This window comes from Aspergillus alliaceus, assembly GCF_009176365.1.
Source record: "Aspergillus alliaceus strain CBS 536.65 unplaced genomic scaffold BDW43scaffold_10, whole genome shotgun sequence".
Taxonomy (NCBI): Eukaryota; Fungi; Ascomycota; class Eurotiomycetes; order Eurotiales; family Aspergillaceae; genus Aspergillus; species Aspergillus alliaceus.
In genome coordinates, this window is record NW_022474693.1 from 21,750 (window position 1) to 43,915 (window position 22,166).

General features: G+C 44.3%; 5 protein-coding genes across 5 annotated transcripts; 3 read left to right on the forward strand and 2 right to left on the reverse strand.

The window, feature by feature from the left end:
* Positions 1–358: 358 nt before the first annotated feature.
* Positions 359–2,038, forward strand: BDW43DRAFT_298470 (kinase-like domain-containing protein; the record flags this gene model as incomplete). The annotated part of the gene is made up of 3 exons (XM_032044558.1): positions 359–719; positions 773–1,150; positions 1,206–2,038. The coding sequence occupies 3 exons, from the start codon at positions 359–361 to the stop codon at positions 2,036–2,038; spliced, it is 1,572 nt and encodes a 523-aa protein (XP_031902691.1).
* Positions 2,039–6,002: 3,964 nt separating this feature from the next.
* On the forward strand, positions 6,003–7,139 carry BDW43DRAFT_317824 (FkbM family methyltransferase; the record flags this gene model as incomplete). Its single annotated transcript, XM_032048585.1, has 1 exon — positions 6,003–7,139. Exon 1 carries the CDS (start codon positions 6,390–6,392, stop codon positions 7,137–7,139), a length of 750 nt encoding a protein of 249 aa, XP_031902692.1. The 5' UTR covers positions 6,003–6,389.
* A 6,598-nt stretch (positions 7,140–13,737) lies between these two features.
* Positions 13,738–16,139, reverse strand: BDW43DRAFT_268471 (DUF3176 domain-containing protein). The gene is made up of 2 exons (XM_032041126.1): positions 15,476–16,139; positions 13,738–15,423 (listed from the first exon to the last, which is right to left on the reverse strand). The coding sequence occupies exons 1-2, from the start codon at positions 16,000–16,002 to the stop codon at positions 13,989–13,991; spliced, it is 1,962 nt and encodes a 653-aa protein (XP_031902693.1). The 5' UTR covers positions 16,003–16,139; the 3' UTR covers positions 13,738–13,988.
* A 2,062-nt stretch (positions 16,140–18,201) lies between these two features.
* On the reverse strand, positions 18,202–18,862 carry BDW43DRAFT_308668 (uncharacterized protein; the record flags this gene model as incomplete). The annotated part of the gene is made up of 2 exons (XM_032046542.1): positions 18,202–18,476; positions 18,715–18,862. 2 exons carry the CDS (start codon positions 18,860–18,862, stop codon positions 18,202–18,204), a joined length of 423 nt encoding a protein of 140 aa, XP_031902694.1.
* A 1,398-nt stretch (positions 18,863–20,260) lies between these two features.
* BDW43DRAFT_308669 (uncharacterized protein) lies at positions 20,261–21,106 on the forward strand (the record flags this gene model as incomplete). Its single annotated transcript, XM_032046543.1, has 2 exons — positions 20,261–20,633; positions 20,688–21,106. The coding sequence occupies 2 exons, from the start codon at positions 20,261–20,263 to the stop codon at positions 21,104–21,106; spliced, it is 792 nt and encodes a 263-aa protein (XP_031902695.1).
* Positions 21,107–22,166: the final 1,060 nt, after the last annotated feature.

Genomic DNA, 22,166 nt, shown 5'->3' on the forward strand with positions numbered 1-22,166 from the left:
GCAACCAAACCCCATTAATTACCTAATAATGTATAAAACTTTCAACCTTGTCCACTCCTAGCATATGTGGAGAACTAGCGGTAGTGATAAGCATTCTCATTGGACAGGGGAAGTTAGCGGAGATAATGCATCGCTCGACCATTCTGCTCCACTGCCACATAGTTATAAAGTCACTACGCAGAGGGCTATCACCTTCCTCTAGAGAGGAAGTTCGACGTGCGCCAACATAATGAGCCGAGGCCAGTGGGTTACATTGGTTCCAATTCATAAGCGTATTTGTACCCGCGTTGTGGCCAGGCCGAAGAATCACATATTTCCCTTTCTGCCTTATTGTGCTCATCTCCCAAAAACCTCTACAATGGTCTCAACTTCACCGTCTGACGAACGTCCGTTCCCACAGAATCGTGACCCTATTTATCCTGATAAACTTATTTGTTTTGATCCTCATTCTTATTCCAGCGGCCGGTGGTTGCGGCAGGACAAGTCGGAACGTGCCGCTCGCTACATTAAATTTGACTTTAATGCTCTTTGCCAGAAAGTCCTTGATGTTTCCCCCGGCGCAGAAACCATCACAAACTGCAAGAAACTTGAGGGAGGGTTCAACCGGGTGTTTGTTTTTACGCTAAACAATGCCAAGCGGGTTGTGGCGAGACTTCCATTTGCTCTTGCTGGACCAGCGAAACTAACTACGGCCTCGGAAGTCGCTACTATAAAATACCGTGAGTATAAGCCAACAAAATGTATACTTTCAATACTTACACACTTGTTTTAGTACAATCCAGGACTAGTATTCCCATTCCCGCGATTCTTGACTGGAGTAACGATGCTACAAATGCCAATAATACTATTGGTAGCGAATACATTATTATGGAACATGCCACAGGCGTGCAGCTGCATCAGAAATGGCCTGAAATGGCCGGTGACCAGCGGGTCAAGTGCATAGACGCCATCTATCGGAAGATGAAAGAGTTGGTTGACCTACGGTTTCCGGCATTCGGGAGTCTGTACTTCGCTAAACCTCATGATTTTGGTGGTACGTATCCCTTGGATAAAGAGTTCTGCATTGGGCCCCACTGTGGAACTCGGTATTGGGATTGTTCTGTTGGTGAGCAGAGATATTATCATAGTGTGGAGCCGAACCAAGGACCCTGTAAGTAGTTCGAATATCTTATTTATTTGAACAGTGGCGCTAACGAAAGACTCAGGGGGCAATATTGGTGAATTTTGTGATGGTCTCATTGATGCAGGTCTCTCAAGACTCCCCCCAGTCAACTCTAATATCAATAACAAACCTTTTTATCATGGTTCAACCAGAATACACCGGTCTCTGTTAGAAAGCGCTCGAGCTGTGCTGAAGCAAATGTCTACTGATCATCGAATTGCAGAAGCTGCCATACCATTACTGTTCCACCCAGATCTACATAAAAGGAATATATTTGTCTCGGAAGGCGACCCTGCCACTATTACAGATATTATCGACTGGCAGGTGACAAGTATTGAGCCAGCTTTCTGGTATTCCGATGAAATACCGGATTTTGCAACACCTACTGAGACAGGGGAAAATGTATATGCTGAAGCTTTTAAAATCTCTTCTCAGTTCCTTACACCCATTCTCTCTGGTCCTCAGCTGATGGATGAAAGTCTCTTCCGGCCTTTTTCTTATAGCTACAGGACTTGGAAAGATGGGGCAGTAGCACTACGCCACGATATGATTGAGACAGCTCAATGTTGGAAAGAACTTGGATTTGTAGGCCAGTGTCCGTACCCTCTACCCACACCAAAGGACTTCGCAGATCATGAGAAGAAATACAAACTTCTTGAGGCGGCACAGATTCTAAGACGCGACCTCTCAAACCTACTTAATACAGCGTCTGATGGATGGGTGCCTCCTGAGAAGTGGGAAGCCACAGAATCGGCTCACAAGGAGATATTCACGGGGATGTTGCAGGCTGTTTTAACAAACCAAGGACTGGATGAAGATGAACCTGTAAAAGACGAGGAAACCCTTCGATCAATCTGGCCCTTTGATATTAATTAGGGTATATAGAGTCCAGTTTTAGCAACGGCAATTACTTGACTTAGTCTCTGTTTCTGTGTCAAAAGTGAGAATGTCATATTTATCCATGTCAGGAGTGTGATGACTTTTAGGAGCTCAGCTCCTTTAGGGGAATTAAAGTGGGTCTAGATTCATGTTGATGTGCCAGTCTGATGTCAAGAGGAGAGATATGCCTCAACTGAACAGAAAGCTGTTGCACCAAACCATATAATTTTGTGGTCACAGACACAAACCACATGTACCATTTTCTGGGTGAATGCTATGGTTCTGGCAGCCCTCTCAGATAAGTGAGACTGGCAGGTATGGTTGCACATCATGTCATGTACTGAAACACAGAGTTCATTCAAGAAGTAGCTGTTGTAGCAAATTATCATAATTATGCAAACAATACTTCACATGAGGATGCTTGAGGGATACTTTTATCTAGGTATCAAGACATTCCAATAACTGAATCAGTGTCCAGTTCTTCTAGGCCTTAGTCACTGATTGCTTTGACACAGGTAGCACTGCACGTCGCAAAAGTCGCATAAACTACCTTGGCAAGTTATTATCTGAGATATCCTGAAGCTCCCACCCCGACTCCCAACTTTTGAGCCATTCCCCCAGCCTCTTGGGGGGTTCAGGTTGGTCTGGGAATGTATTGTGGAAGTTTCGGACCTTGTGTGGAGCACCCTTGAACCCATGCGCTGGATACCAGGTTTTGTCAGGGTCACAACCTTTCCACCGCACCTGATATTAAAGTTTTCCGCGAAAGAGTCGCGAAGTAACTATCTCCTCCACTTCCCATTCTTCCTTGTCAATTGCCTTGCTTACATCATGCACAGTACCAGCAGTATCTCTAGAATCATGCATGCAGTGAGATAGTACAGTTTCAAATAGCCACAAAACAAGCTGTAAACGAACCTTAAAAGGTGACGAGAGAAAGTGTGAACAGAGGGCTGTAAAGCTATATTTATTACTGGGGGATATAGTATTTATGATTTGAATCTGCTTTGAAGCTTGTCCTCTTGGTTTCTTTACCTGCCTAGCTGGTTGATCATAAGCAGATAGTGAATCAACACTGCTTGAAGATCTGTCTTGACCTTTTGACTTGACCACACTGGCTTTGCCCCTACGACGAATAGTTCATCTAGGCGGATGCGTGCTTCGGGTCTGAGCGGGATCAACATGGGTTGAACCAGTTGTAGCAGATCTTTCATCGCAATCCGGGGATGTACCTGGCGTGTTTAGTGGATTGACTGGAGTACTGGAATGTACACAAGCTGCACCCTGATCTCTCACGCTGATATTGTCACATTGGTGGAGAGACTGGTGTATTCTGCTAGCTCTTTGATGGCCTTCATCAGCAGGCGGGACCACCGGATCAATAGGGACAGTGCTGGCAACGTCGAAAATTTTTAGGAAGTCTCCCAGGTAATCATCCGCGCCATCCACTCCGGGTGATGTTCAGCAATCTTCAAGTCTGAGGCGTTTTGGCGGTCGCCCCTCCGAACCCTTAACTCCACTAGATAACCGCTTGCAGGTTACCAACTGCTCACTGCGATTGTGACTTTTGTTCCCACTGAATTGTGCCATATTGACCCCAAGATTGTGATGGGCGGGCCTTTGGCAATTACTTTGACTAGAAGAAGATTCCACTAGACCACTCACATTAACTTTAGTAGAACCTCTTTCATTAAAATCCTGTGGATGACTGTGTATATGTGATAAATCCAGTGAAAGGCCATTATCAAGGCTATCGGTATCCAGCTCTTCAATAATTGGCAGATGACACTCGTTGCTAGTTAGGTATAGCTGATTAATTCCTGCGGAGTCTTTATCAGAGGATAATACTGGGTCAATGGTGAAAGCATTCGGCTCTCCCAGGAGTCCAAAGCCTTTCTCAAAATTGTCTATACAACAATCATGTGGATCATCCGTAATAATTGCATATTGGGAGGAAGATAGATCCAGGGAAATATCAGTCTGATTCTGATTATCTCCCTCCAGCGAATCTGAAACTCGCCTTGTTGGATAAAGACATGCAGGAGAGATTAAATACAGTCCCCTTGAGATAGAATTTTCTCTGCCTGTATCACTTTGCGCGGGAGAAAGCTATGCACTTGACAGAGATTAAGAGTAAGATATAGTGTTTGAGCGCATGTTGATATAGGCACACACTTCAAGTGGAGGGCAAGTGGGAAGCAGATGTTCACCTGGCTGGCTGGGGAGTTTGGGCAAGTCTTTCCCGCAGGAAGGAGTGATAGAAGATGGGTCCGTTGGAGAAATAATATTAGTGATAGGGGAAGGAGTAGGGTATCTGAAAGGCTTTAGAAATTGGTATAGGTTTATTTTATTAGGGGATGGGTGTTTCAAATATCTAAAGCTGTCAACGCGGAAATTGATTATGGTGCAAATCAAGAGAGTTGATTTAGGGTGTCGGGAAAATGGTGATATAGATAAAGGGAGGCAGAAATGTACAGTGGTGGATAGTGGGGATTTGTTTTAGGCTGAGTTGGAGTGTGTGAGATCTTCTGGGACTGAACCTTTTCTGAGGGGTTTGTTAACTGTTTTATAGGTAATCCAGCCTCCATACAACAGATTTCCTCTTTGCATAGACTTTAGTGGTTGGCCGGAATCATTCCTCACGAGCAGGTCTCATTTCCGGATCTCGCCTAATCCAAGCAAAGATTAGTCCACGCGGGAAACACTTGGGCTTGCCTATCCACCTGTTGATGCTGACATGTCTACCTTCACTGAGAAACAGCAAGGCTCATCCCAGCCGACCACCTCCGTTTTCCATCAGACCCCGACTACCTGATCCGGAGGACGGAGGGCCAATCGTCGCCCACCAACACCCGAGAGTCCTGCAGGCCCAGGCTATGAGGCTTTTTAACACCAGGCATCATCAATCCTTCAATCATGTCATTGGATCGAGCTGCAACACATTTGGATATAAAGTAGCCTAGAACAATGCGCCAATTTCGCTACTGGTCACCCATATCAGCTGCAGAAAGTAGTATCACTAGGTTACATCAGTGGAGGAGATTGAGCCCACGCCCGGTGGGAAAATGGCGCAGCTTCGAGCACAACATCGGGATGGCGGCCCAGAACACCAAGTGGGGCATTACATTAGATACGAGGATACTGAGGATTGAGTGACTGTAGCAAGAGGACGAAAATTGGCGGAAATGCCACAGGAGACCAAATTGCAAGAGAGACTTGGACAGTGTTAGATTTCCTCCACATATAAGGGAACACCAGGCAGACTCATGAGGTTTCTATACGAGTAGGGGAATAAAATGGCCCGCAGCCCTGTAATGGTAATGTTGCAGTCGAGACGTATGACTAGTTGGGCAGGAGGGCCACAGGGTTGGCGATTTGCGGGCGATGACCGGATCGCACGGCACATTCCTGAAGGGGGCTGTGTATCGGGCAAACGGAAAGAGAGAAAGAAACGGAAATTGGGGGCCAGGGGGGTTGAAGGCGAGGAAGAGGGAAAGAGAAGAGGAAGTGTGCCGTCGGTTGAGGGACGTACTGCGGTCTTATATAGATATTCTTCGGGTTGGGCGAATCTCGTAAAAGCGGCGTGAGACGGGGCGGCGAGGCACTATCCCCAGACGGGAAGGCACCTTACCAGGCCAGGAAGTGCCATCACCTGTCCCGGCAGGGCGTTGACGTGCGGCAGGTGATGACTGACCCACATTAGTGCTCAACTTCGTTACTTTAGGCATTTCACTTAGGCAGCACGTCCGGTTATCCTTCGAGAGGTAGTAGGTCACGGGCCAGCGCGTTTCGCGGTATATGAAAATGATTCTCCTGGCTTCAATAAAGCGATTGTCTCCAGCACTCTATCAATCGGAGCCATTTTGACTGAGATATGTGGCGTTGAAGTTGTTCAGTTGAACAGTCAGTGAGCAAAGTGCGGGGCGTTGGTTGGTTGGTGGCAGGTGTTGGGCGGTGACTTACGTTAATCACAACACCCCTTAATTTATCCGCATACCAGCCAAGGTCATCCAACTCGACCCGGCCCAATCAGAAACCGCCAGCCAGAATTCCCAACCAACAAGAAACCTTCAATCCGGTTTAGTCCAGAGCACTTCAATGCTTTGAAGTTTTTGAGATAGCTAACAACGCCCCGTGAAGGAATGCCCCTTCTTAATCCGGAATAATGTGAAGGGGGAATTGTTTAAAATGAAAGATCGGGCGTTCCATTCTTAGCAAATAAAACAGCTTTTTCCCACACGTCTGCATGAAATATAACTGGGTAGTACATCAATCTCCTCCCCAGAACAACCTCACAATACTATCACCCTACAGTCAGGGTCTATCAAGTCCGGCTTGGTAAACAGACATGGCTCCCCGCCTCGTGAAACTAGCAGATAACTTCTCCTGCTATAGCAGCGGAGAACTCGAAGCACAATTCATCTACAGGGAGATCTTCGAGAATCATGACTATGACGGACCAGTACTCCCGGAAGCACCATTCGTCGTTGATGCAGGTGCCAACATCGGACTTTTCTCTCTATACATGAAAGAAAAACATCCACTTTCCAAGATCCTTGCTTTCGAACCGGCACCGGAAACACTCGAGACGTTGAAGAAAAACCTAGCTTTGCATAATGCCACAGATGTTATAGTGTACCCTTACGCCTTGGGCGCTCAGGCCTGCACTGCGGTATTCACTTACTTTCCCAGGGGGCCCGGCAGTTCTACGTTAAATATTGAAGAGAAGAGGCACCAGATTCAGCTCTTTCAAGAAACTTGCGGCTACACTTTGTCAGATGGTATATTCGGGGGTGCTACAGAGATCACGGTTCCGGTTAATCGGTTGTCATATTTTCTTAGTCGCGACCATAGCAATGTCGCGGCAATTGATCTTCTTAAGATTGATGTTGAGGGTACCGAGTTGGAAGTGCTAGGTGGGCTTGACGATGCGGACTGGAAGAAAATACGGAATATTGTAATGGAGGTGAGTGACCTGGAGGGAAGTCTTGAAAAGGCGAAGCAGTTGCTGGAATCGAAGGGGTTTACTGTTACTTATGTCGCTGCTCGAGAGATTCCGGAGGTCTTCAAGATGTTCATCCTGACAGCTTGTTTGTGAGTATAGAAAGAAAAAGATGCACTAGTTGCTTTAAAATGTGCGAATGACTGCTATTTTTTCTACCTTAAATCAATTAAGTGATCTTATTCTAAGCAAGACACACTTGACATAAGATCATCGTCCAAGTCATTCGAGGTCGCTGCTAGTTATAATCCATCAATCTGTAGATCAGGAACTGGAATACTTTGAAAGTTCCCCTTTATTTGAACCAGCGTCGCTTTTCCCCCTAGGCATTACTAGTATATGTTTACCTTTTTCTTTTATTACAATCATCTATCTAACCTACCCTACTCCATCTCTATTCCTTTTTTTCTTCCTCTTTTCCCCTTATTCTGTCTTAGTTCTAGTTTCATTCTACCTGGACTGATTGTTCTCCAACAGCCGTAGAGCTCGGTCCGCTCTCGACTTCTACAGATCTGGCCGCTGTGCGCTAATCCGCGTCCTGAGTTTGTTCATATTGATTGTCTTGGTTAGCGGCAGTCGTTAAATTGTACTCAAATACACCATGCTCTTTGGAAATGTCCAGATTCATTTTGCACCATGCTTGTTTGCTTTGTTTTATAATCCCCATTGTTGTCCTCATCGTCGTCATCATTGTTATCTCTTTCATTCCTGCTGGGACATATTATAGGTTCATGCTTACGCGCCGATCCGATAGATCCCTGGACGTTCTGGTCCAGGCTATCTGCCCAAAAAAGCCGGGGAATGGTATTTTAATTCAAGGGTATCCAACTAGGAGAGATTCAGGGTGCGAGATCGATTTGGCCCAAAAACAGATATTTACTTGAGGAGCGTCTCACCGAGCTTGCGTCCGCCCTTCTCTCCCTCCAACGCCGTGTCTCTCTCGCGCGTGCGGGATCTCCCTGCGGGTTTCATGCATCACTTACATGTAGTGTTAATGCGGTGCGATAATCTGCTTGATGAGCCATCATCAGGTGACCCGTAGGTAAGTCTGTCTTTCTGTGTCTCCTTGTATAATACCGTCCATCCACCATTGTATTCGCTATTAATCTTTTCTCAATCTCTTTGCTTCCTGCCCGAGCACCCCTTTTTCTCTCTTTGCCTCCTATCACCATTATTCAGACTTTTCCATCAGCCCATCCGGCAGTGCCGGGTGGCTGGAGGAGAAGTACCATTTGCAGCATTCCATCTCTCTGGCTTATCCAACGCACCTGTCTCGAAGCCCCTGACTGGTTCCCAACATACATCCTGATACCCGAGGCATTTGATAAGGAACTCATGTCGGTATCCACTGCCAACCAGTCTTTCTCGTTCATCTAGAATATCGACAACATACTGCCCAATGTCATCGACTATAACGGGGGAGGTTGATAATCAATCTGTTGCAGACTCTGGAGGGAATTCTCACTCGCCGGACGCAAGAGGGATATATGAAAGATATCGTAAATACTTGGGGGAGTATTGAGTCCGTAATAATGATCTCCTATGATATCTGTTACTGTGAACTTTGTATGTTGTTTGTCCAACTTCTTGCTCGGTCAGCCTGTTATGTATATTCTACAGGTCTGATTATACTTTCTGACCCACCTTATACCTGGGTACGGCATGCCGACGTCTGTTTGCATATGTTGTTGTGCGGTTACTAATTCTGCTTGTGCTATTTCCAGTGCGTCACCATTATTGTGATACGTTCCCCCGTTCCTTAAGGTGTATGGGCAGTATTTTCGGGACGCACTGTATTCATAAACCCTTTCGATAATTAGGGTCCCATTATCAGCAGGATTCTGTTTTTGAGGCAATACCAGGCGTTTTACTGTAAGTTTCACGTGCGCCTAGGGAGAAAGTGGCTCGCTGTTTTGAACTTGGTGTTCGCTATCGCGGCCAGATACCATCAGCTCGTGCAGTGGAACAATTCGGGACATAAACTCAATCACCTACTATATTTCTCCCGGGCATGGAACCTCTGTCTAAGCGACTCAGCTCTGGCAGGCCACCCGGATCTCCAACAGGTGCAAGTTGAGGGTTTGGCTTCCTTCTACTTTATATCAGTGGGACATGCAAATAGGTAAGTTCACTTGGTATCCTTAAAAGGGTTCGGTCCCCCTGGGCCATGAACTCATTCAAGTTTCTTAGAGCCTGAAGGATGTGTTGCCTGTCGATTAGCTCTGCCATTGTAATGGGACTTGGCGTCCTGATCCTCAACATAGGAGCTTTTTCCATATTGAGCACTAACCGAAGGGAGAGAAGAGGTTTACCGTCGCATGCAAGATTACCAAGGAAAACTTCATTCCTTTATTTTTGAGCATACACTACGCGAATCCCTCACCAAAATCTTGCCAAAGTGTTCTCTCCACACTACCCACGCTCTCCTCTGATCCTGCCTATATACAACTGCTAGGAGTGACATATATCTTATTTCAGATCCTTCCAATATCACCTTGCTCTTGCATAACAACGACATAATGAATCGAAGCACCTCAGGTGTATGTTGATATGAATAGAACACTTGTGATGCTGTGATGCAGCTAGTGCATTGCCTGTAGTTAGGAAATGACACGCCACTGAAGATGAATTTAAAGGTGTAGATCATGGAAGAAATTTGCCAACCCACAAGTGACCTGTGCCTGTGCTGCATGCCTCATGACGCCCGCATCAGTAGAAGGTCGTCGATGTGGCACATCCGATTGAGCAGCTTTCTTAATTCTTGACTGGCCATCTTTCCTGGCCTTTCCCCGCACCTTATTGACAGTTAAGTCCACTGCAATCATTCCTTGCGCAGCACTAGGTAGGTCATCAAGCCATTGTCGCATGACAGCATCTTCAAGATATACTTAGGATTTAGTATTTTGATCTTTTAAATTAATAATAGGACTTAGACCAATTTTCTTCTTTTCTCTTTCTTAACCGGCTGGTTCTCCTGGACAGTCTTTGACTCTTTAGCTTCTAAACTCCAATGTCTTTTTCTAATCACGTACTTAGAGCGAGGCTTCTTAATGGAATATATATCAAAAAGATAATGCCAAAACTCTAGGATACTGCTATACTGCTTCCTAGAGTAACAGGGATAAGGGCAAGATACTGGGTTCCCGGACAGTAGTAGAGAGAGATAACTATTAATATGATTCAAGAGTATGGTCTTGTTTAGCTATTGCTTAAAACGCTTATCTGTTCTCTTATTACTCTTCCCTAGACAGAAGAAGCAGAATCCAGGAGCTACTAGTGTGTAGCGGAATGTTAGCAGGCCACACCGGGATTTTAGATTAGCTAAATAAATACCACAGTACTGATTCCAGTCTTCTTCACTATATAACAGCTGTGCGCATAAGTAGCAGAACTGAATGAAGTTTTATTAGATATGGCAGTAAGCTCTCTTGCCACTCTTATAGCACTGTTAATAAGGAGCAGTATCTAATATCTTCCTCCGGCATTGTAGAATATTCTTTATATAATTTTACAGTTACCAGGCAACACTAGTAACTTGTCAATCTCTATAGCTTTTAAAGCAAAGCGGGTACAAATCTTTCTATAGGTTTTTAGCAGATCAGACATTGCCTATCAATAGGGATTAACCCAGGATAGTATATAACTCTCTCAGTTATGGTGCAGAGACTGACCATGTCCTGCAGGCATTGTCTTCTCACCCCACTATCGAGAGGCATCTCTTTAAACAGATTTTTACATAAGCGAGTTCTAGTCAGGGGATGTTTAGCGTAAATCTTGAATAGGTTTATTATATCATGTTCAGTGAATCCCTTTCTAGAAATATATTCTTTATAGTATTTATTCTATTACTGTAAAATATATTTAGGTTACTTTGCCTGAAGCTTTTTTGCTTTCTGTGTGTATAGCCTGGATTGTTCTTCTGCCAGTGATTTGTGAATACTAGGCTGGCCTGCAATCCTTCAGGATAGATCGGCGATCCTTATATTTAGGCCAACAATTTTGTTGTCATGTTTGAACTCAAATAGAGTCACAGTATCAAGGCGAAGAGGGATATTAAGGTTATGATGATGCGCCATGCTCTGTTCCATATCTCGGCACTCAAAGTCTGGTTCCATGCTGTACATCAAAGCTTGCATATCCAATGCCTTGAGCGGAGCCTGATATTTGAGGAATGTGTTATGATCTTGATGGTCAAGTGCAATCAGCACTCGAGAGTCATCAATGCAAAGACAGGGAAATCAGAAAGTAAAGGGAAGAGGGATGAATTAGGCGGTGCCAGCTTACGGTCTACCCTATTTACGAGCTCTGCTCTGATTCCGTGGACACGTAGTAGGTCCCTAAAACCATCTCTTTGCGCTAGACTTGTGAAATTGTGTCTTAACGAGGAGAATATCACTGCTTTGTCTGTACTTGGTCTGTTTGGAGTGACCATTCAGAAAAAAGGGAGTTCTCTAGCAGTCTCAGTTTACTGCGGAGTCCATGATTCTCTTCTCTTTAGAGGTCTTTAGGCCAGTAACTTCTCGACAGAGGATATGCCCTTGAATGCACAATCTACAATACTATGGATGATAACCTAAAGGATAAAATTCATTCCGAGGATTAGATGCTCCCTGAACAAAGTTTTAGGCCTAGAGCACAGTAAGCCCCAGACTAAATAATAGTAGTCTTGAGAGCAGGGTGGCATGGGGAATGTAAGGAGGGAAATAGCCTACATATTTATATTGTCCTGGTAGCGCCATTCTTTAAGGAACTTAGGATCAATTATTATCTATTGCTTCACTGTCCTAGCCTGATTGCTCTATTTTATCTGGAATAAGGGATGCTTTGTATAAGAGTTAGAGAACTGAATCTTTCAGTAGGCGCTACAGGAACAGATCTTATAGTAGAGACACTTATTTATATTTTGATAAGAACTTGATTCTATAATTATACCAGCTCTGGACCCTGAACCGGTAAAGAGAGCAAGCGCACTTCCAGTTTGGACTCATGCCTGTTCACGCATATAGTTATGCGTATCGTCACCGAATAAATGGTGAAGCAGGTATTCAATATCCTTAGCATTAATAAGGAAGCGTGCCCTAGGTTCCGTTAGAAGGGCATACTTGCTAGTTAGGTTATTTTGTATGAACTAAGAAGAATCATATTAGCGTTGAGTATGCAGGTGTGTTAAGTCACATATATTAAGAATATCTTTCTTTACTTCTATAGGAGGTTTTCTGGACGTCTCACGCTCCCGTTTTGAGGTCAAGCTGGTAAAAAAATGGCATGCTGTCTTCTGTGAGGGCATATTCTTTTGAGTAGCAATGTAAAACTCTATAAAAAGCTTTAGAATTTGTGGAGAAGGATCTAGTTTATCCTTAGAGAAGTTTTTTGTTCCACTCTCCTTGCGAGAAAGTCTCCATCTAAAGAATAGTTAAGAGTTACCACCATACACTTAACGGAAGAGGATACAAAGTCTATTAGAGTACTGCCCGATCATACTATAAGTTGCCGGTGCTAGTCTTGGAAAACATATAACATTTTCTTTCTTTTCTTGCTCACTTTGATATTCCAGAGTAAAGCCACGTGACTCTGCACGTCTCTGGTGCTCCTCAAGTAGTTTTTGCAACTTGGCATCTTCAGAAGCTATAGTCATATGATGTCACGTGCGATCACAGAGGGAGGAGCTAAGAGGATTTGATCTTTGTATGGATTCAGCGACAATCAAGTTCATCTTTCAATCTTCAGGGCGCAGAGCCCATTTAAAACAGCTGAATCACCGTTTGCTCGTGTGCTTGGCTGCTGGGTTAGCCTTCGTCACCCCCCCCCCAACTGGAGAGCCATCATCACCAGGGGTGATGGGGTCCCGTAGAGGCCTCACCCACATCACCAGCACTCATACTAAAAGCATCACGCCGCTGCTTTAGAGGCAGAGGGGCTTTCTGGGGGTTGACCACGTTCTATACTGGGCTTAAGTACGGCTGAGCGGACGGGAAGTCCTGTTCTCCACACCCTATGGTCATATGTATTAGTTTCCCGAAAATGGAAGATTATAAAGTGCATTTCGAATGTAAAAGCACTTCAGTTTTTTGGAAAAGGCGAAGCCGTCGGCTTTAGAGGTAAATTATATAGATACACAATGATAGAGTTATTGCCAAGGGCATCTACTATTTAGGGTAGAAGACCTGTCAACTAGGTAAGGATACGTAGGCTAGGAGAGAAAGATCAAAGGCAGGCAGTAGATACTATTCAGACAGAAGACTGATTCTTGATCTCCTACTACTACCAACGATTCTCTAATTTATAGCTGAAGGCCCTGTATGTAAAGGGGTCAGATTTCCCGTTGAAAACCAAACCGTTGATGGCTTGATGTTCCTCATCGATGGCCGATTGTCCATGCACCTGGGTCAGGGTATCCTGTACGGCCATCAGGCTGAATCGATATTCAATCTGTGACAGTTATACTAAATATCGGCACGGGTGTTCATTTCTCAATGCCCTGGCTTAATTGCTGAGATTCCCTAACTCTATATATAATGTTGGCTCGGCTATACTAGTCCACAATCCATCGATTAAGCTGGGGATCAAGCTCTTTGTTAATCTCTAAAACCCAGTAATTCATATCTAGTTAGGAATAGTTCAATTTATTTAGATGATTACTCTTTATCTAATGGTTGCTCTTTGTTTATTTTGTAGAGCCTTCTGATAAATCTCCTCTATATATGGATAGTCTTCATGCATATTACATGCACTAAAGCATATATCGTTATATATATAATTTCGCATCACAAGATCTATATAGATGCAGGTTGTTTGAGTAAGATTGCTAACTTAAATTTAACAATTATGACTCTTTTAACTTTGTGTATATATTTATTTATATATCCTTCCTGGAAACTATGCGTATTCAGCCCTGCCGTGTAGAATAAAAAGGGATGAAGGTTACGCTCTCTGTTGACTACCCAGTTATTGAGCCTGTAGCTGCCATTTGTTGCCATAGGAACCCATATCTCCCTTCCACAATCGAACATGGAGTTGATCTGTCATTTTGTTCATTTGAACCAGGTGTCCCTGGGCACGGATCGTTTGCTGTGACTGCTCGTCCAGTCCGGAGCAAAGTAGCGGGATTGTAGACGATTTCCACACTTCTAGTCTCCCCATTTTGGTTTTGATTGCGGTGATAGCCAAAAATGCCACTGTTAAAAGAATCAAGAGAGCAGGGAACGTTATCCACGCCCAAACCACTCGTATCTGCGTCTGCCCAGTATATGAGGTCCCATTTGCGCGACCTGCGCCTTCAATAGGTCCGAAGGTTGCAAGCAAAGGGTACTGTTTCGCTAATGGAACCTGGCGTATATAGTTCGTCATCCTCACTGATAAGATTGAAAGGAGGTCCGGAAGATTTGTATACCATAGAGTTTCAAATATATCACTCGTGAGGAAGTCCTGTTCAATATTACTCATATTCTGAATACTCTGGCAGTCGGTTTGAGTTGTGTTAAAGGAGGTGGAAACGTGAAACTGTTCCTGAAACCATACCACTAATCCTTGGTTGCCGATACCATCAATTGAAAAATCTGAAGCATCAAGATAACCTTGTCTGGGAGGTCGAATATCTAGCCTCTCCGATGGTGGTGTAGGATAAAAATGGGCATTAGGATCATTCCACGTGTTAAGAAGTATCTCGTCTTTTGTGCCGTTATGCATACTAGTAGAGAATGTCTTTACACACCAATATAGTGAGCACTGCAGGGCTCTTGCGTGAGATATATTTGCTCCCCGTGGTTTTTCAATTGAGGTAACATTTAGAAAAGCACTTTCTCCAAAGTCCTCAGTATTGGCGATTATGCGCATGTCTTTAGTAGGGTCCCTCGCCTGAGCTGTATCGGTAACGAGGTATTTAGTACTATTATATCCGGCTATTTCCACATCTGACCAACTACTGGGATATCCGGTCACAAGCTGCAAACCAGTCGGAAGGGAATGGGTGCATAGCGTCATCTCTTCTGGGCACTGTTCATTGCAGCGAGATGAGAGAAACAGCGAGACATCCTCACAGTGGGAACATACTGCTACTGACTGAAAAGGTGGAATCTCACACTCGCCGGTAGGACAAGCCGGAGGAACACTTGTGTACGGTGCAGTGGACGCATATTCTGATGAGTTGGAATTTGTAAACATTGAGACATAGATAGTTGCCAGCATGCCGCTCGAGGGCCCCTGGGATCCTCCCTGCTTGGTCATAGTAAAAGATCCGGACTCGAGATATGACTGCGCTCGCGCGGTAGAAGCCGGTATGTCAGTGATAACGCGGTGGTTAACCACTCGGACCATTTGCTGCGTAAACGGGCCTACACAGACCGCTAAAATCGTAATCAGGGCACCGAGACAGGCCAATTGCCTAGGAATAAGTTTAGCAAATTCATATTTCTGTTATTAAGGGAAGAACAAACCTTAATTTGGATCTCCAAATAAATGTTATGGAACCGAGGGGACCTCTGCTAGCCGAATCATAGTGGTCTATGTCACTCAGCGGTCTATCGGCCTTGCTGAGGTGGATCCATTTAAATTGGCTGATACATTTCGAGACTGCCCCAAGCACGCATGCGTTAAAAACTTGCACAATCCAGGAAAGGACCGAGTTGACTGTAATCCCGTAGGGCCAATCTGGAATGCTCTTGCCGTTGTATTTAAGAAGCACTCCAATAATGGCGAAAAGGGCCACTAAAGCTCCCACACAAGATGTGATCTCCCACACCCAGTAGTCAAGGACCCTGGCAACGAAGGATGGCTTCGTTTGAGTCACTGCCATTGAATATATGCCCTCATTCGCCGGTGGATCTATTTGTGCAGATGATGTCTGCATGGCTTGCTTAGAAGCATCCATTTGAGCCCTATGGGATTGATGCGATGAAATCCCTACAGGCATTAGTTGTTCATTCTCAGCTTGGTGTCGAGTTTTGTTTGGGGAGAGGCTCATTTTGTAACGGGATCAGATGGCAGAGGAACTGGTCGAGTTGGGAGAGGGGATCCGAGGTCCGCCAACCTCCCACGCTCGGGGCGACAGTCGACACCCTTTATATTAGATTGTCATTGGGCGGCTTATTTAACATGAAAAATATTTCCAAACTCCGTTCCGAGCATTCCTTATTAGGTCAAGTAGCGACAAGGATCGCGATCCATAGCTCCATATTGTCATGATCATTATCGTTTCGGATTCTCCACTGCGGTTGAGATTTTATTGCATTACTGGATCTCTTCCTCAGTCTGTTGACTTAATTGGGATTCAGAATTCTTTTGTTCCTTGTGGTCATTGTGTGGTGGTAAATCCCTGACTCGGATATGATTGATAGTACTAAATACTATAAGGCCTAGGGTGTCTGGAAATCTTGTGGCAGGACTAATCGGAGGATCATCCACGCTTCACGTGAGCCAGCCTTATGAACAGTCGGATAAAGCTCTTCCGACCGAGAGGCTCTGCTTGTTTTATGTAGATCACGTGCTGCTATCAGGTCATGTCGATCTAGTCCACTATTCCCTAGTGCGTGGTCAACCGAGGGCTCGGTTGACCCGCGCCACCGCTGATTGGTCCATATTTGATGTTCTCCCCTCTCCCGCCGGGTGCGTGCTCCCGCCCTGTCTCAACCGCGTGGGGATAGCACTTTCTCTACCAAATCATCTTTATCCACTGCACTACTACCACGCCCCTTAGTAAATGGTGTAAAATCAAAATTTCCCGGGTCATCCGGCCACCCTACGCGTTTTGTACGCGCCTCAAATTTTGAAGCAATTCAAGAACCAGTCATACCACCAAAAATGCCTAAATCATCAAAATCTCTTGTGGAACAAGAAGGAAGGATCCTGCTGGCTATATCCGCTATTAAAAACCAACAATTTGACAGTATTTGGAAGGCTACTGAAGTTTATAATGTGCCTTGTTCTACATTGACTGATCGCTTAAAAGGAAGCATTTTAAGCCTCAAGTGTATTGAGAGAATCATAAATTGACTATCTCTGAAGAAGAATCGCTTGTACAGTGGATTATATCCCTAGATTGATGTGGAGCAAGTCCTCTGCCTGCTTATATACAAGAAATAGCTACTCTTCTGCTTCCTAATTATAATCTTACTATTATTTCTACTACTATTGGCAAAATTTGGGTTTCAATCTTTATTAGGAGCAGGCCTGAGCTGAAAACGCGCTTTATATATAGATATAACTATCAGTATACTTAAGCTGAAGATCCTAAGGTTCTGTGTGCCTGGTTCTAGCAGGTAAATGAGGTCATTCAGCAGTATAGTATTATATCAAGTGATATCTACAATTTTGATAAAACCGGATTTACAATAGGTCTAGTAGCTACCGCTAAGGTAGTTACTAGGTCTGATATATAGGGGAAACCTTTTTTTGTACAGTGAGGAAACGGGAATGGGTTACCTCCATAGAATATATAAGTTCTAATGAATAGGTTCTATCTCCCTGTATTGTTCTTAAAAGCAAAGTGTATATAGAGGCCTGGTACAAGAATCAAAATATTTTATTAGATTAGAGGATTGAAATAAGTCCTAATAGTTAGACAAGCAAAGAAATTGGCCTACACTGGCTATAGAATTATTTTATACCTGCTACTACAGGCTGATCTATAGGACAATATTGTCTACTTATTCTTGATAGCTATAATAGTTATCTTACACCTCAATTTAATCATATTTGCTCGGAGAATGATATTATACCAATCTACATGCCTGCCCACGCTTCTTATAAGCTTTAACCGCTTGATATTACCTGCTTTTCGCCCCTAAAAAAGGCGTACAGAAAATCAGTTGAATATAAAATGCACTGTGGAATCAATTATATTGATAAAAATAATTTTTTATGAGCCTATTCCAAGGCCCGTACACAGGTCTTTACTAGCAGCAATATCTACAGTGCTTTTTGAGCAACTGGATTAGCTCCTTTTATTCCTGAGCAGGTTCTTGCTTAAATTACTGTGCAGCTTAAAACCCCTATATCTCCAGGCAGCAGACCAAGCAGTCAAGGCAGCTCAGTACCTAAAACACCTTATACTATTAAACGTCCACCTTGGCATTCGAACGCGCCTATATGACCTGTAACCTGACAGATGTGGCCGCGATCTCACACGGTCTGATACACAATAATATGCACCTATGTCTCCTGCTTACTGGCACTTGATAAAGCCACCCTGCCGACTGGCCCCTTCATGAGTGATCATGCCACAGTAGGTTGAAACCTCGGGCGCGTCATTTGGAGGCTTGTAGGTGGCAACAATGACCCGGTCATCGCCCTTTACTTTTCTCCCTTCGTCACCAAAAAGCTCTCCGTTTCGTAGAATTGGCCACTCGAACAAGTTGGCGCCCGATTCGACGCAGAGTCCCGAAAACTCGACTTCGGGTCCATCATCGCCCTGGTTCAGGTATTTGTACGGGTATCGGCCTGAGAAGTATCAGCGATCCGTAAGGGACAGACAGGGGTGTGATCGGGGTAATTAGTTAGCGGTGACATACTTCCGTCCTTAGCCCTTGCTTTCTTATTGTTCTGAACAAATTCTAGCGCCTGCTCGAAGGCCTAGTTTCACTCTCTGAGCTATATTGGTCTACGTGTTGTGTGTAGATTAATGTTTCTGTACAGAACTCTTGCTTGTCCGTGATATGATAATAGGGCTGCGACTTACGATTTCCACACTTCCGGCCACCCTCACGGGCGAGAAGATGGCTTTCGTTTATTTTTGAGTTCTGGACAGTGCGGGTAGTGGCGGTTGGACGGGCGACGGCTGTGCCGGTCAGGTAAAGAGAGATGATGGAGAGCACGGAGAGCTTCATTGTCTCAGGGAAGCAAGTGAGGCGAGCTGAATTTAGGCTATGTATTTTGCACAGGGCTATTGAGGAAAGTTCAATGACTTGGATAAAGGACTTGAGGGTCTTACACCCTCTTATAATGCTAATTGCCAAGGGTAGAATTTGTCACCGGATGCAGCACCGAGCCTTCGAGGAAATTTGTGATATTTAACGACAGGGATCAGATGTGCTATGATGTATCTTACATGGGGCGAGAAGCAATGGCCCAAGCCTTGAGATGATTCTTGAAAATCCCTCTAGTTGAATGTCAGGTTTTGTCATGCCGGTGTTTCGATTCTGAAAATGCGGACCTGATCACCAGAACAAACTGAAAAGAGCAGGAGCCTATGTTGGTTTCTTTCAAACGCATCATCCAACACAAGGCGTTTGTATAATTGACATTTTTTTGACGAGCAGGTATGTTCAGTGCTTACAGATTCCCTGGTGTAATGCTTGCCAGCTCCCAGCACAACTGGAAAGCATGCTAATCAACCCCTCCCCAAGCCAAAAATGATATTCGCGCTATAGTAGAATCCCTGTTGATAGTGGGTCCTGCCAGGTGCCGTAGTTCGCCGACATCACGAAAATATTGTTAGCAGAAGCCCCGTGAGACCCATGACTTTGAGACAAATCTATATGAAATGTTGTCGGCCTCATTCCCCTGTTAGTCTACAAGTAAAGAGCGCTGTTTTTGAGACAAATATATCGAAAACGACATTTTAACCTGGAAAGATAATTCCACTGTCTCTCTTTCCTCTGGTTTAAGTTTTATTTTGCAAAGCAGCCGCCAAAATCTATAGACGAAGAGAAACGCGACCTTTCCCTAGTTAAGGGCCCACACAATAATCTTGGCAAACCGCGCCTCGAGAGACCGAGTGATCTGGGGCTCAGGCACCATGGGTTTGCGACCACCTATTAGACGAAGGGCATGTTGAATGATAATGCGATGCTGCGCCTTCTGTACATGAACTGTTGCTGAATCAACAGGCCGAGCCGGCTCCGGTGGGCCATATTATGATTGTTGGTTGGTCTGCGTTGTTCGCGTCACGTTGTATGTAAAATTTTCCCCAGGATCAAAGACACCTGACAGGGGCGAGATTGCCAGAAAAAACTGTTTGGTTTTTCTATTCGATCTTGGCTCATGTCATAGTTGGCTCTGCTGAGATAATACTCCATATAACAGGCCGATACTACTATAGGTTTACTGTTCTATTAAGTATCTAGACTGCTGTGTCTGTGACATTCATAAGTTATGCCAATGGCAAGGAACCCTCGGAGATGAAGACGTAATCACTGATGCTTGGTCTTAGAGTGTGGAAAGCAAGAAGCAAACGGGTCCTGAACAACTGATCCCAAAACATTAATCTACCGAACTCTTAGAAAATGGATAAGTGGATTGCCAAATATCTGGAAGAATGGCAGACAGACTTTGGGGCTGAACCTGACGCTGAATCATCATTCAAATTTGTCAAAGATGCCCTGATGGCATTTAAGAATCTACTGCCCAGCGGGAGCTCGCCGATAACCAGACTTGAAGCAGTTGCGTCGTTGATCGCTACCAGGGTTAACAAACAAGACGACCCCAGGGACTTCCTACAGTACCTACAAGGCGTCATTTTTGAAGCAGCCGCAATCTCGCCGCTAGATCCAAGTGACCTTACAGAAGTGATTCGCATATTTCTACAGAAACTTTCCACTCCCGATGCTGAGTGGTTTAGATATGATTTTGCTAAGAACACGCGGGAAAGGTGGAACGGTACAAAACCAGCGTTGCTATGTAAGATACAATTCATTGACTTGTAACTTCTAGGTCCCGATACGCCTGGTGCGGAAAAGAACAAAGAGCAGTGCATACAAGAATGGGTATCTCTTAACATGTTGATAGCACACCTCACTCGATTACATACTATCTCTCTAGAAACCTATGCATTACGGACTTTCTATCGAACATTTGATACGGAGGCCAATGAGAATCAACTGGACTACAATGTTCCAGCTTCTGGGGCTTGGATCGATATTCTGGGCAAGGAGATTTTTCAATGGTGTATGTTGCCTAGGGAAGCTGGCTGCGTGGTGAGTGAGGTTTTTAATCAGGGGAAATGGGAGGTTTGGAAGCAAGGTTTTCAGAAATACTCAAAAGTTGAAAGTCACTTATCGCCAAGGACAAAGGTGGCCGCTGATGTGGCGTGGTTGAAGATGGATAGTCTTCAAGCGGGACATGGACAATAATGCATTTATAAATGTTGTGATCTCAGGGGAAAGATGGGCAGAATGATGCTGTATCAGCTACACATATGTAGCCTACTGAGGACCGGATGCCATTCGGATAGATACTCAATTCTATGGACGACTGTATCAACTATCTTGAGCGCTTCTTGTTCTCTACTGATTGGTAAAGCCTTCAGGGGCTGAGGAGTTGGTGATCCGGCCAAGCCACTAAGTAATCACGTGTCTCCTATAGATTCATATCACTCCCCTTCGTTCAATACCCCGAAACAAATGAAATGAAGCTATTATAGCTTCCTAAATAAGAAATAAAGCAAAAATATAGAACTGATATGGAGAGGTATTGAATGTCTTTATCTTATTAGTCTAAGGATCTTGATATTATATCATAGAACCTTATTTCAACTCCAGCTTCCCACTAGGTAAAAAGATCCACTATGATCAACTCCGATCGGAGTTGATTTCCCAGGCGTGGTATATATAGTATCGCAACTTGCCATCGGGGCCCTAGGCCTAAGGCTTACCCGTGACATGTAGAATGGCTTGATATTGCCATGCTCAATAACATCACATATAGCATGATATCATATGCAAATATACTTGCTGTGTAGATGATTGACTGGATTAGATACTAACGCTAAAGCACCTTGATAATCAATTCCTAATCGGGTTAGTAGTTTGCTATCAATCCCTATATTAGTTGGCTTTTTAGGGTACTTCTAAATAGCTACTAGAAAGTATCTGACCTAGATAGCTTACTTTAATGCCTCTGCAGCTGCAATATATTCTGCTTCGGTAGTTGACATAGCAGTAATAGGTTGCTTCCTGTTATATTAACTAATCAGTCTGCCTGCTATCATGAATATATAAGCACTTGTTGATTAATAGTTTGTGGCATTCCTATATGATAAATCTAAATAGCTCACTAGCTTATTACTCCCCTTTGCGCTGTATGTGATACCATAGCCAATAGTTCCTTTCATGTAGCGCAGGAGCTGTTTTAAAGCTCTGAGATGGATATCATGGGGATCTGCAAGATACTGGCTTAATCAGTTAATAGCAA